General features: G+C 44.0%; 1 protein-coding gene across 1 annotated transcript in view; it reads right to left on the minus strand.

Annotated features, from left to right (window-relative positions):
* The window catches only part of LOC142074783 (UV excision repair protein RAD23 homolog B-like), a 122,838-nt gene that overhangs the window by 15,474 nt on the left and 93,540 nt on the right, over positions 1 to 13,824 (minus strand). The window contains exons 6-7 of the mRNA XM_075135657.1: positions 10,892 to 11,019; positions 2,365 to 2,485 (exon numbers count right to left, since the gene is read on the minus strand). Coding sequence (XP_074991758.1) covers positions 2,365 to 2,485; positions 10,892 to 11,019 — 249 coding nt within the window. The remainder of the gene's footprint in view (positions 1 to 2,364; positions 2,486 to 10,891; positions 11,020 to 13,824) is intronic.

The raw sequence follows: 13,824 nt of genomic DNA on the forward strand, positions 1-13,824 counted from the left end.
AACTTACTGAGGGAGCACTCAATCCCCTCATCCAGATCATTGATAAAGATATTGAACAAGACTGACCCCAAAACGGAGCCCTGGGGAACACCGCTCGTGACCGGCCGCCAACTGGATTTAACTCCGTTCACCACAACTCTCTGGGCTTGGCCATCCATTTGGGATGGACAAATGGACAATAGGGTGGGTGGACTGCTGGACTCACAAGACACGTGATGCAAAGTCCAGCTGGGGGCTGGTGGCATCCCTCAGGGATCAATACTGAGACCAATACTGTTTAATGTCTTCATTACTGACCTGGATGATAGGACATAATGCACTCTCAGCAAGTTTGCAGATGACATCAAATGGGGGGGTTTGCAATCAGTATGCTGGAAGGCAGGGCTGCTGTTCAGAGGCAACTGGAGAACTGGGCTGGCAAGAACCTCATCCAGTTCAACAAGAGCAAGTGCAATATCTTGTATCTGGGATGAAATAACATCATGGAAAAGGGCAGGCCGGGGGCCAACTGATTAAGAAGCAGCTATGCAGAAAAAGACCTGAGGGTCCTTATGGACAAGTTGAACAGGAGTTGGCAGCACACCCTTGCATCAAAGGCAGCCAACTGCATCCTGGGCTGTATTAGCAAGAGTGTAGCCAGCAGGTCCAGGGAAGTGATCCTTCGTCCTTATTCAGCACTTGTGAGACTGCATCTGGAGTAACGTGTCCAGTTTTGGGGCTCTCCAGTACAAGAAGGATATTGACATACTGGGGTGAGCCCAACCACCAAGCTGGTCAGGGGCCTGGAGCACATGATATATGAGGAGAGGCTGAGAGAACTGGGCCTGTTTAGCCTGGAAAAGAGAAGGCTCAAGGGAAACCTTGTTGCTGTCTAGAACTACCTGATTAGAGAATACAAAGAAGATGGAGCCAGACTCTTCTTGGAGGTGCACAGTGATAGGATGAGAGGCAACAGGCACAAGTTGGAACTATCCAATTAGATGGGGGGGGATTACCATGAGGGTGGTCGAATATTGGAACAGGTTGCCCAGAGAGGTTGTGGAATATCCACCCTTGGAGGTGTTCAATACTTGACTGGACATGGCCCTGAGCAACCTGATCTAATTAGACCTGTTTTGAGCAGGGGGTTGAGACTAGATGACCTCTGAAGGTTTCTTCCAACCTAAATTATGATTCTGACCTTAGACCTGACTCACTACCTTCCATTTGTCTGATGATCACTGGACTGTCAAGAGAACCTTTGACTACCACCAAGCCAGCTCTGCTCAGCTACTGTGGGACTGTGCTATGTTAGTGAAGGCACTGTCTGCCTGTGCTGGAGTCATCCTCAGCCTCCCATCTTGCCTTCCCTCATGTAGCAGCCCCCATCTTACTACTCTAACATTTGATAGCTTAAGTGGTCTCACATGGAAGTGGTCAAAACACCTGCACTGGTGAAAAAAGAGCTTTCTTCCTCACACTGACTCAAAGAATACTTTATAAAAAGTTAGTATTGTTTCTTCTTCTTACCCAGCTTTCTCAGAAGATCTCATAGGGCTCTGTCCTTGATTCCCTGCACTTTACCCAGAGATGAGGAATGAATAGTAATGTCATCTGGAAACTCTGTTGTTGGTATATCTTCTGTGTTAGATCAATCTCTCTCTCTCAATTCAGTCTTGGTCCCTGACATTTCTTAGTTGATTTGAAAACATCTTAAACTAAGGGCATTTTCTGCTGTGTTGAAATACCCCATACACTATTTAGGGAATACATCAAACACTCCAGTCTCTATCAGGCTTTAAGTCTTGGCAATTCTTTCCGATGTACATTCAGTAAGGCTTTTCCTAACTATGCATCATTCTTCATGTATTATTTTTTTCTTTCTTAAACTAAATTCTCTTGGGGGCAGGCACTATTCCCCTCTGAGATGCACTGCAGAGTGGTGTCTGAATGGATCCCTCAGGCATGATACCTGATTGTATTTATCACATACTTTCCCCATCCCCCCAAATAATCACTGCATTAGTATAGTCACACTCAGCAAGTCACACACTGAGCCATAACAGTAAGAAACCAGGGCTCGGGGGGGAGCCGGCACGGGGGTATTAACCAAAACCATCCTTGTGTGGTTCTAAGTTTAACCTGATATACTGGATCACAGAAGCGGTGCAGGATCACAGCAACATTAGGAATTAGATGCAGCATTAAAGATACACCCACATAAGTAATTTCTTCCAGGCAAGACAACACTTTTTATTTTACTGCTCTTATCTGATTCACTTAAATCAGTTCACAACCATTGGGTGAACTGATTTAAAGTCACTGAAGCACAGAATCCTTAGGTGCATATGTTTATCAGCTCCTCTCAAACACAATGTCTCTTACCTCCTGAAGAACTAGCAGTCATTGTAGATGCTGCTGCTGTCGCCACTGCTGAAGACTGAGAAATACCAGTGCTTGCTGTGTGAGGAGGATGAGCCAAAGCCTGATTAGCTCCAGGGATACCCTAGAGATACAAATCACATTATTACTTACAGTATGCTCAAAAATATTTATTTTACTGTGCATACTGTTTAATTCACAGAATAAAACTTAATAACTTAATGCTTTCACTGTGAATGTAAAGCACACAGCCTAGGAAACAAGCAGAAGAAATTAGAACTCCTCGTGCAGTCACAAAACTACAACACTGTTGAAATAACTGAGACAAGGTGGAATGGCTCACACTACTGGAATGCTGGGATGGATACAAGCTCTTCAGGAAAGACAGGCAGGAAAGGGGGGGGTCCCTCTGTGAAAGAGGATTGAATTTATGGAGCTCTTGTATGGGGCAGATGAGAGCCTAGTTGAGAGCATGTGGCTCAGAATCAGAGAACAAGCTAGTAAGGGTTAACATCATGGTGAGAGTTTGTTACAGACCACCCCATCAAGGTGAGGAAGTGGATGAAGCAAGTCTCTGAATCACAGACCCTGGTTCTCATGGAGGACTTCAACCTCCCTAACATCTGCTAGAAGGGCAACATGGTAGGACATGACCAGTCAAGAAGATTTGTTGTGGAGAAGAATTGTGGAATTGGGAGTTTCAGTCAAGATCAGATAGGACTTTGGCCTGTGCGCTGAGAACTAGTAGACGCGTACATACGCCTGAGAAAAGACCTGAACACCTGGCTTAGTTGTCCCTTCTGTAAGGAAACTGTAAACATCAAAATGAAAAAGCTCTCAGCTAGGGATGCTGCTTGCAGTCACCCTGAGGTGTGGAAGCCAAAGAAGAATTGAATAAAGCAGAAGAGGTGGCCTAATGAGCACCAGCTGATTCAAGAGCCAAAACAGGTGAAGGGAATTATGAGCAGACATGTGATCGTTGCTGGAAGGAAGATATAAGAGAGGCAACGGAGAGAGACAGAGGGTGAAGCAATGGAGAGAGAGACTGTGGGACTGCCCTGTTATGATAAAGGCTCCAGTATTGTAACAATAAAGGATTCTGTGCATGTATATGTGAGGGTCTGTGCAATCATACACCACATTCTGTCAGGAATAACTTCTTGGTACAAGTACTGGATGGGCCAGTCAGTAGTGATGCACAGTGGAATCTGCTGTTTGTGAACAAGGAGGAACTGGTTGGGGATGCAATAATCACTGGCAGTCTTGGCTGTAGTGATGATGAAACAGTGGAATTCAAGACCCCAAGGGAAATGAGGGAAGCAGGTAGCAAGAGTTGGTCTTCAGGAGAGCAGACTTCAGCTTATTCAGAAAACTGGTACGTGGGATCCCATGGGGTGCAGCTCTGAAAGGTAAACGAGCTCAGAAAAGTTGACAGGCCTTTAAGGACAGCATCCTCCAAGTGCAAGGACAGTCCATCCTGATACTCAGAGAAAAAAATAAAATGTAGATCTATCAGGAGATGGGCTTGGCTAAGCAGGGAAATCATGGCAAAGCTCCAATGCAAGATGGCAGTACACAGGAGGTAGAAGCAGGGACAGGCTACAAAGGAGAAATTTAGAAACATTGCCCAGGGATGCAGGGATGGTATTAGGAAAGCCAAAGCTCAACTGGAGTTGACGCTTGCAAGGAACACCAAGGGCAACAAGAAGAGCTTTTACTGCTACATTACTAGTAAAAGGCTGAACAAGGAAAACGTGGGCCCATGAGCAGGTGATTTAGTGACAGCGGACACAGTTAAGGCTGAAGTACTTGATGCCTTCTTTTCTTCATGCTTCACCAACAAGCTCTCCCAGGCCTCTGTACTTAGTGAAAGGGTTCAAGGATGTCAACTGCCAGCAGTGGATGAGGATCAAGTCAGAGATTACTTGTGAGGACTCAACCTGTACAAGTCCACGGGACCCAAAAGGCTGCATCCAAGGGTGCTGAGAAAACTGGCTGATGTCCTTGCAAGGCCACTCTCCATCATCTTTGAAAAGTCAGGGAGATCTCCAATAACTGGACAAAGGCAAATGTTGCACCCATCTTCAAAAAAGGCCAAAAGAACAATCCAGGTAATAATAGGTCAGTCAGCATCACTTTGGTCCCTGGGAAAATCATGGAGACAGTTCCTTTGGAAGCCATTTCTGGGCAGATGAAGGAGGTGGTGATTTGGAACAGTCAGCATGGATTTACCAGTAAATCATACCTGACCAACCCAATTGCCTTCTATGATAAAATAACTGGATTTATGGACAAGGGAAGAGGAGTGGATGTCATTTACCTTGACTTTAACAAGATTTTCAACACTGTCTCCCACAGTATTCTTGTATCCAAGTCAGGACATTATGATCTGGATGGGTGGACAACCAGATAGTTTAAAAAAAAACTGCTTGCATTGGCTGGGTTCAAAGGGTAGTGGTTAATGGGTCATACTCTACCTGGAGGCCAGTAACAAGTGGAGTACCACAGGGGTCTATCCTGGGACCTGTCCTGTTTAACATTGTTATTAATGACCTGAAAGAGGCAACAGAGTGCACTCTCATCAAGTTTGCACAAATTTGGGGGTTGCAGTTAATGTGCTCAAGGGCAGAGCTGCTATCCTGAGGGATTCAGGCAGGCTGGAGGAACAGGCCAACAGGAATCACATGAAATTCAATAAAGACAACTGCCAAGGAAGGAAGAGCCCCTTGTAACAATACAGGCTGGGGACTGACTGGCTGGGGAGCAGCTCTGCTAAAAAGGCCCTGGGGGTCCTGGTAGATGGAAAGCTGACCATGAGCCAGCAGTGTGTCCCGGCACAAAGGCAGCTAACAGCATTCTGGCCTGTATTAACAGGAGCATAACCAGCAAATCAAGGGAAGTGATTATCCCCTTAACTCCGCACTTGTTAGACCACATCTAGAATACTGCGTATAGTGTTGGCTCCCCCAGGACAAGACAGACTCAAGCTCTCAATTAGCTTTGAAAGGTCATGGCAATTGGGGGAAGTTCCTGAGGACTGGAAGAAAGCAAATGTCACTCCTGTCTTCAAGAAGGGCAAGAAGGAGGAGCCAGGGAACTACAAGCCGGTCAGCCTCACCTCGATCCCTGGGAAGGTGGTGGAGCAGCTAATCCTGGAAACCATTTGCAGGCACATGAAGAAAATCATCAGGAGTAGTCAGCATGGCTTCACAAAGGGAAAAATTGTGCTCAGCTAACCTGATAGCCTTCTACAATGAGGCAAATGGTTTAGTGGATGAGGGGAAGAACAGAAGATGTTGTTTACCTCGACTTTAGTAAAGTTTTTGACACTATTTCTGATAACATTCTCATAGACAAGCTGACTAGATAAGTGAGGTGGATTGGAACCTGGCTGAACTGCTGGCCTCAAAGGGTTGTGATCAGTGGCAAGAGGTCTAGCTGGAGGCCAGTCACTAGTAGTGTACTCCAGGGGTCAATACTGGGGACATTCCAATACTGGGGACCCAGATGATGGGACAGAATGCACCATCAGCAAGTTTGGGAGGAGTGGTTGATACACCAGACGGGTGTACTGCCATTCGGAGCTCAACAGGCTGCAGAAATGGGCTGACAGGAAACTCATGAAGTTCAACAAAGGGAAGTGCAAAGTCCTGCATCTAGAGAGGAATAACCCCATGCACCAGTACATGCTGGGGGCTGACTGACTGTAAAGCAGCTTTGCAGAGAAGGACCCGGGGGTCCTGGAAGACACCAAGTTGTACATGAGCCAGCAACATGCCCTGGCTGCAAAGACAGCCAACAGTATCCTGGGCTGCATTAGGAAGAGCATTGCCAGCAGGCTGAGGGAGGTGATCCTTCCCCTCTACTCAGCACTGGTGAAAGCACATCTGGAGTGCTGTCTCCAGTTCTGGGCTCTGCAGGACAAGAGAGACATAGACTTACTGGAGCAAGTTCAGCAAAGGGTCACAAAGATGAGGAAAGGCTGAGAGAGCTGGGATTTTTTTAGCCTGGAGAAGAGAAGGCTCAGGGAGGATCTTATCAATGTGTATAAATACCTGAAGGGAGAGTGCAAAGAGGATGGAGCCAGGCTCTTTTCAGTGGTGTCCACTGACAGGACAAGAGGCAATAGGCACAAACTGAAACACAGAAAATTCCATCTGAATAGAAGAAAAAACTTTTTCACTGTGAGGGTTGTCAAACACTGGAACAGGTTGATGAGAGATATTGTCTCTCTGTCCTTGGAGATATTCAAAACCCAAGTGGACACAGTCCTGGGCAACCTGCTCTAGTTGACTCTGCTTTGAGCAGGAGGGCTTGGACTACACACTGTCCAGAGGTACCTTCCAACCTCAACTATTCTGTGATTCTGTGATATCTAGTTTGTACTAGCTAGGTAGCATCTCCCAATGCGTGAGTTTGCATTAAAGTACATTTTACTACACAGAAAAAGAAGAACTTTGACTCATGTACTTATGTATTTGACATGAGAATGTTCAAGTAAATACAACATTATAATTTTATATTATAGTGAGGTAAATGCAAATGAAGTTATATTAAGCCAACAGAAGCATAATACATAGAGCTTATGGTGAGGTTATGGACACCATATGACTGATTGAAGAATACATAAATTAGCTGACTGGAAGATAAGAGATATAAGAAAATGGCTCTTTGAATCTTCTTCCTCCAGATAGGATAGCATGTTTCTTCCATATCAGGGTTGAAAATATGAAAAAGCCTCTATGTTTTCAGGATTTGGATAATTTAAAAAATACATTAAAACGATGTAAAAACTTAATTTTGTTTAGTTTTCCTTGTGCAAACTTCTCTGTATCTCACTCTGTGCCCTGCCCCCCCCCCCCCCCCAGCAAGTAGGCTAGAGTTGGCCAGAGGCTGGGAGGGGACACAGCTGGGACAGCTGACCCCAACTGACCAAGGGGATATTCCATACCATATAATGTCATGCTCAGGAATAAAAAAAAAAGGTGGGAGGGAGGCATTGTCTTCCAAGGTAGCCATTGCTCATAAACTGGCTGGGCATTGGTCTGCTTGTGAGAGGTAGTGAGTGATTTTCTTTGCATCATTTGTGTTTGTTTTTTTTCCCCCTCCTTCCTTCGCTTATTAAACTGTCTTTATTTCAACCTGTGAGTTTTCTCTCTTTTGCTCTTCCTATTCTCTTCCCCCATCCTGCTGTGGGGGAAGCGAGCAAGTGACTGTGTGGGTGTATAGCTTAGCTGCTGGCCAGGGTCAACCCACCACAGGGAACTACTTAATCACTGGGGGAAGAGGAGAGAAAAGGGAACCAGATAGTTTTAACATAACTAAACAATTAAGACATTTGATAAATTCAGCATAGAATTTACTGGCAGTTAATAGAAATTAGAACTGCTGCTATAGTATGTTCTACACATGATACATATATTACTGTAACCTAACAGAAAAGACAAATACAAAGCTACCATATCGAGATTACATCTAAAAAGGGAAAACTGTATAATGCTCCAGGCAAGACTTATCTCAGAGTTTAGAAGCATACCAGGATATAACACACCTAAAACTTTAAGCCTATATTTAGACCAGAGATACAAGTGCAAGTTTTCCCTGTCACTCTCCCTGTTAGCATTTTATCTGGCTTGATCCACCTGCTAAACTTCCCTCCACCCAAGTTTAAAAAAAAAAGTGTTGTTAGTGATGTAATCTTGTGGTAGCTCTGTCTTACTACCAGCTTACAGAACAGCTATATAAACACTTTTTCTCATGAAATCATATTTTTTGGGGAATAAGTACAATGTATAGGTTCTGGTTAATCTTATATAACTGCTGGTTGACTTCACTTATTCAGAGACATTTGTCAGAGCAATCTTCATCCAGACCAGACAAAAAAGGTTTGTTAAACCTTAATGTTTTCCTCTTGAACAGGTTCGAGACAATCTAAGGAACCTCAATGTGCACAAGTCCGTGGGACCTGATGAGATGCATCTATGGGTCCTGAGGGAACTGGAGGATGAAGTTGCTAAGCCACTATCCATCATATTTGAGAAGTCGTGGCAGTCTGGTGAAGTTCCCACTGACTGGAAAAGGGGAAACGTAACCCCCATTTTTAAAAAGGGAAAAAAGGAAGACCCGGGGAACTACAGGCCAGTCGGTCTCACCTCTGTGCCCGGCAAGATCATGGAGCAGATCCTCCTGGAAACTGTGCTAAGGCACATGGAAAATAAGGAGGTGATTGGTGACAGCCAACATGGCTTCACTAAGGGCAAATCGTTCCTGACAAACTTAGTGGCCTTCTACGACGGGGTTACAGCATTGGTGGACGAGGGAAGAGTGACTGATATCATCTACATGGATTTCTGCAAAGCATTTGATACTGTCCCACACAACATCCTTGTCTCTAAAATGGAGACATGGATTTGACGGGTGGACCACTCAGTGGATAAGGAATTGGCTGGATGGTCACACTCAAAGAGTTGAGGTCAATGGCTCGATGTCCGGGTGGAGACCAGTGACGAGTGGGGTCCTTCAGGGGTCCGTATTGGGACCAGTATTAATCAACATCTTTGTCGGCGACACGGACAGTGGGATTGAGTGCACCCTCAGAAAGTTTGCGGATGACACCAAGCTGAGTGGTGTGGTTGATACTCTAGAGGGAAGGGATGCCATCCAGAGGGACCTTGACAGGCTAGAAAGGTGGGCCCATGTGAACCTCATGAAGTTCAACAAGGCCAAGTGCAGGGTCCTGCACCTGGGTCGGGGCAATCCCAAACGTGGATACAGGCTGGGCGATGAGTGGATTGAGAGCAGCCCTGAGGAGAAGGACTTGGGGGTACTGGTGGATGAAAAACTGAATATGAGCTGGCAATGTGCGCTCGCAGCCCAGAAAGCCAATCGTATCCTGGGCTGCATCAAAAGAAGCGTGGCCAGCAGGTCTAGAGAGGGCCATGAAGATGATCAGGGGACTGGAGCACCTCCTGTATGAGGACAGGGTGAGAGAGTTGGGGTTGTTCAGCCTAGAGAAGAGAAGGCTCCGGTGAGACCTTAATAGTGGCCTTCCAGTACTTAAAGGGGGCCTACAGGAAAGATGGGGAGGGACTCTTTTATCAGGGAGTGTAGTGATAGGATGAGGGGTAACAGTTTTAAACTGAAAGAGGGTAGATTTAGATTAGATATTAGGAAGAAATTCTTTACTGTGAGGGTGGTGAGGCACTGGAACAGGTTGCCCAGACAAGTTGTGGATGCCCCCTCCCTGGAAGTGTTCAAGGTCAGGTTGGATGGGGCTTTGAGCAACCTGGTCTAGTGAAAGGTGTCCCTGCCCATGGCAGGGGGGGTTGGAACTAGATGATCTTCAAGGTCCCTTCCAACCCAAACCATTCTATGATTCTATGAACTAGACTCTTCAAATCTACTTACTGAATACATTTTCCATTGGTTTAAAACCTGCAAGGTTAATGGTCCTGACAATTTGTATTTTGTAAACAATGATCACACTGACTCAACATTGTAACTGTTTATGAAAAATTTTACTACTAAAAAGGTAGTTTCATAACTGGAGTTTGAGGTCACAGTTTTCTTATCAATCTACTGGAAAGTCAGTCTGCATATATCATTAATCCACTCCCCCTGCAAAGTAATCAGTTTCAAGATTTTAAGTCAAGTTCAGTTTTGGAAAATGGAAAAAACACATAAAGAAGTGGTATACTAGAATTAACTTGAGCATAACCAAAACTAGACACACTGGAAAAACTGATTAAACAAAAAGCGTCTGTGCATTTGAATTCCTAGATCCATTCTCCCAAGGTTACAATTAGCTTATCAGATTAAGAAATACAGTGCAGGAATATAATGCAGGAGGGAAAAAAAGGCAAAGTTTTAGATACAAAAACAACTAACAAGATTCCTACCAAGCTGTAGCCATTCTTCATTTCCTTTCAAGCAAAGTAAGTTCATTTTAGGCTTAAGAATATACTTTCCAATGAGAAGTTGTTTCTTGCCCAGATGACTTAATTAAAAACACTATTTAAATTAACAGCAATAATAAAAAAAAAAGACTCAAATCTTGCTGTCCAAAGAGTATATTAATGAGAACACTGAAATGATCAGTAATAAAGATGAACCATAAGGTTAAAAATGCCCTTACAGATACTAGTATAAAAATGCAGTGACTATTGTAACAAAGGTCACAAATTTTAATTAAAAATCATTCTTTGAGCTTTCTATAGACAGTTACAGCATATTATTCAGACTGGTCATACTTTCTTTGTTGACTTGTACGATTATGTATATAACTAAAGCAAAAAAAGTGATAGAAGCAGCTAAGGATGAATTCAGTATTTCCTCTAATAAAACATTAGGATCCTCAAAAATCCCTACCTCAGGTCTTCCAGGTGCCCTGCTTATAGCTACTGTTCCCTTGTGAACTTCTCTTCCTCTTACAGATTGCATAATGTTCAAAATATCAACTAATTCAAAGTCAAAATTCCTCTTGTATTAGGAAAAAAGTGAAAGAGAAGTGTAGATAAAATAAGCTGCTCACCATTAAGAGGTATTCCACTGCTCTGTCAGGATTGTTGAAGCTGGCTCTCAGTGCTGCAATTACTTGCTCATGTTCATAACCCATTGACATGATCTCACTCACCATATTCTCATAGGACTGACCTGTTACTAGAAGATCACCATTTTACAGGAGAGAAAGAACATAAATTTTAATTGACAAATGCCATTTTTACTCTAAATTTGAAGCATTCACTCAAGAGTAAAAGAAAACAGTTCATATTAAACTTGCCATGGTTCTGCTGATTTAGTTTCAAGTTTATTTAGAGCTTTCACTATACATACAATTGGAAGGGTAGAGGTACCAGGGACAGAAGACAATGCACTCTTCTATCAAAGAAAGAGCATTTGTGAAACTCTATATATTAATAATTGAAATAATTCTCCTTCCCTATATTTTCATCTAAGATCAAGGGCATACTCACTGCTAATATTCAATTCCTGACAAAAACAAGCCTCCTGCAGCGTAAGGTTGGACATTAGGCCCTCAAGACAGAAATCTGAGTGTCAAATTGCCATCAGCCATTGTGGTTTTTCAAATAAAGACTTAACACCATAGTTAGAATGATGACCAACAATAAGCGAGAACTGTGGAAGTAGAAATGCTAAGGCCTGAGTGGGCCTCTTGATCGAACTCTCACCCTGTCTCCTGAAACAATAATCACCGTGTAACCTTCATGATAAATTAGTCCCTGTGCTAAAGAAGAGTTCACATCAGCAGAGTCCATTTCTCTGCTGCTCTGTGTTCTCTCCTATAGCTATAGTAATAAACTGCTTCTGTTCTGACCTGATCTAAATTGTATTCTGGTTATTTCTGTGACAGAATTTGGTGCCGTGACTTGGATTCACATATCCTGCTTTACCCGGGAGGACCGCAGACTGCTCCCTGCCGAAACCCCTTGGCACCATTCAGAAAGGTATAGGACCTTTTGAAATCCCTACTGGGGCTTTAGCCAAGGGTCATCTGTAGGCTCCTGTGGCATGCTGAGACTGCTGAATTCGAACTTCTGATAAAGGTTAGTTCAGAATCAAATTGCCAGCTAAAAGAGGAAAGAACAATCACAATTCGGTAAAATTTAGGAGAGGTAGGTCAGGAAAAGTCTGGGTTGGTTTCTGGTATCAATATGGTATGAGTGAACCTGTGCAAATGGTGATTTTTGAGAGCTAGGCATTGAGTTCCGCCGCCACTTAGGGGCAGACTCTTGGGGTATCCATCAGCCACCCAGGCTGCCCACTGGGAAGGGGCAACCAGCCCTAGCAGTTAAAGATGGTGTGAGCTCTCGGTGTGACTGACCCCATTAACCCTTCCCTGTCTCTGGTTCCAGTATGAGCCTCCTTTGGTTCTGTTGTTGATGACCCTGACCTCAACCAGTATAGTGGGCTCAGGCTAGGCATTGTGACCAGGAGGACCCCTTGGGTGTCTTGTCTCCTTCTGTTTGGTCTCTGGTTCTGGATAGTCACCTTGGGGGTGAAAATCTCAGCTGATCACTTTCAGAGGATTAAGTCAAGGCTCTGTCTTCTCGGGGACACCTGAACCTCTTTGCTTATCCCTCTTTGCCATGAATTGGCCTTACTGTCTCACTGAGGATCCAAGCGACACAGGCTCCCTCTCACTTTCCTTTGTTTCCCCTGAATGAGTGAAAATGGGAACTGAAAAATCAAAGGAAGTTCTGCTGTCCCCAAAGGGAACTCCAGCATATTATAGGTATACGCAGTACTCTCCTAAAGCCTGAAGGTACTTAGACAAATAGAATTTCTGGACAAAAAATGATCCCTCAAAACAATTCCCTCTAGAAGGTACCTTAACTTAGATAAAATAGTGCACTTAAGGTGCAATGCATTTTTAAATTGGTATGAGGAGGCCTCTAAAGGAAAACAGAATCCCAAACCTGAAGTTTGAGAGACTTACAGGAAAAAAATAATTGAAAGATCAAGTAAAGCATCTTAAGGGACAGTTAAAAAAAAGCACTTGGTGGCCACCGAAACAGAATGTGGCTTACCTTTTGCCTGAAAAGGTGAAATCTTACAAATGCACATTGAAGTGGAGTATGACATGAATGTGGAGTGCCTGTGGGTCAAGTGTGTGAGTGTGTGCATGTTTGGTGCATCAAGCTGGACCAGCCAACAAATAAAAGACCTGTGAAGCAGGTAAGAGGGCCTGGAATCCCATTGATGTATGTAAGAAGTATTGTGAATAGAAAACATGGGGTGTCACCTCATGAGATTTTAATGGGCAGACCCATGTGACTGCCTTACACAGCACCCTTAACTCCTGTACTGGCAAATTTACAACTGCCAGACGATGCTCTTCTAAAACATTGTCAGGCATTAATGAAATGTGCAAGGACTTTCCACGCACAGCTGAAAGAAGCCTTACCTGAACCTGCCACTGAAGTCTGTCATTCCTTGAAACCAGGAGACTGGGTCTACATTAAGGTATACCAGCGAAAACATGTACTTCAGCCGCACTAGAAGGGACCTTTATCAGGTACTGGTAATTACCAATACTGCGGTAAAGTGCAAGGGCCTGCTCAACTGGATCCATGCTTCCCAGTGTAAAAGGGTCACGCCACCTTCAGACACAAGGCAGAGTGTATCAACTGTCACAGCAGAGCTGAATGATCTGGATGAACTTCCTTTGACCAAAGGTCAACAGAAGAACAATCTACAACCCTGCAAATAGACTTTGATGGGTCTATTGTTATCACCCGAACCTGTTGAATATTTCTGGAAATACTAGCTGTGTTTGCTCTGGGGTTTTGCATTGAGTTTATATTACTAATCATATACTAACTTATAAGAATTGCTATATATGTACTGAGCCTGGCCTGGATGGAATTAACTTTCCTCATAGCAGCCCATATAGTGCTGTGCTTTGTAGTTGTAGCTAGAATGGTGTTGATAACATACCAATGT

This window comes from Calonectris borealis, chromosome W (genome assembly GCF_964195595.1).
Source record: "Calonectris borealis chromosome W, bCalBor7.hap1.2, whole genome shotgun sequence".
Classification (NCBI taxonomy): domain Eukaryota; kingdom Metazoa; phylum Chordata; class Aves; order Procellariiformes; family Procellariidae; genus Calonectris; species Calonectris borealis.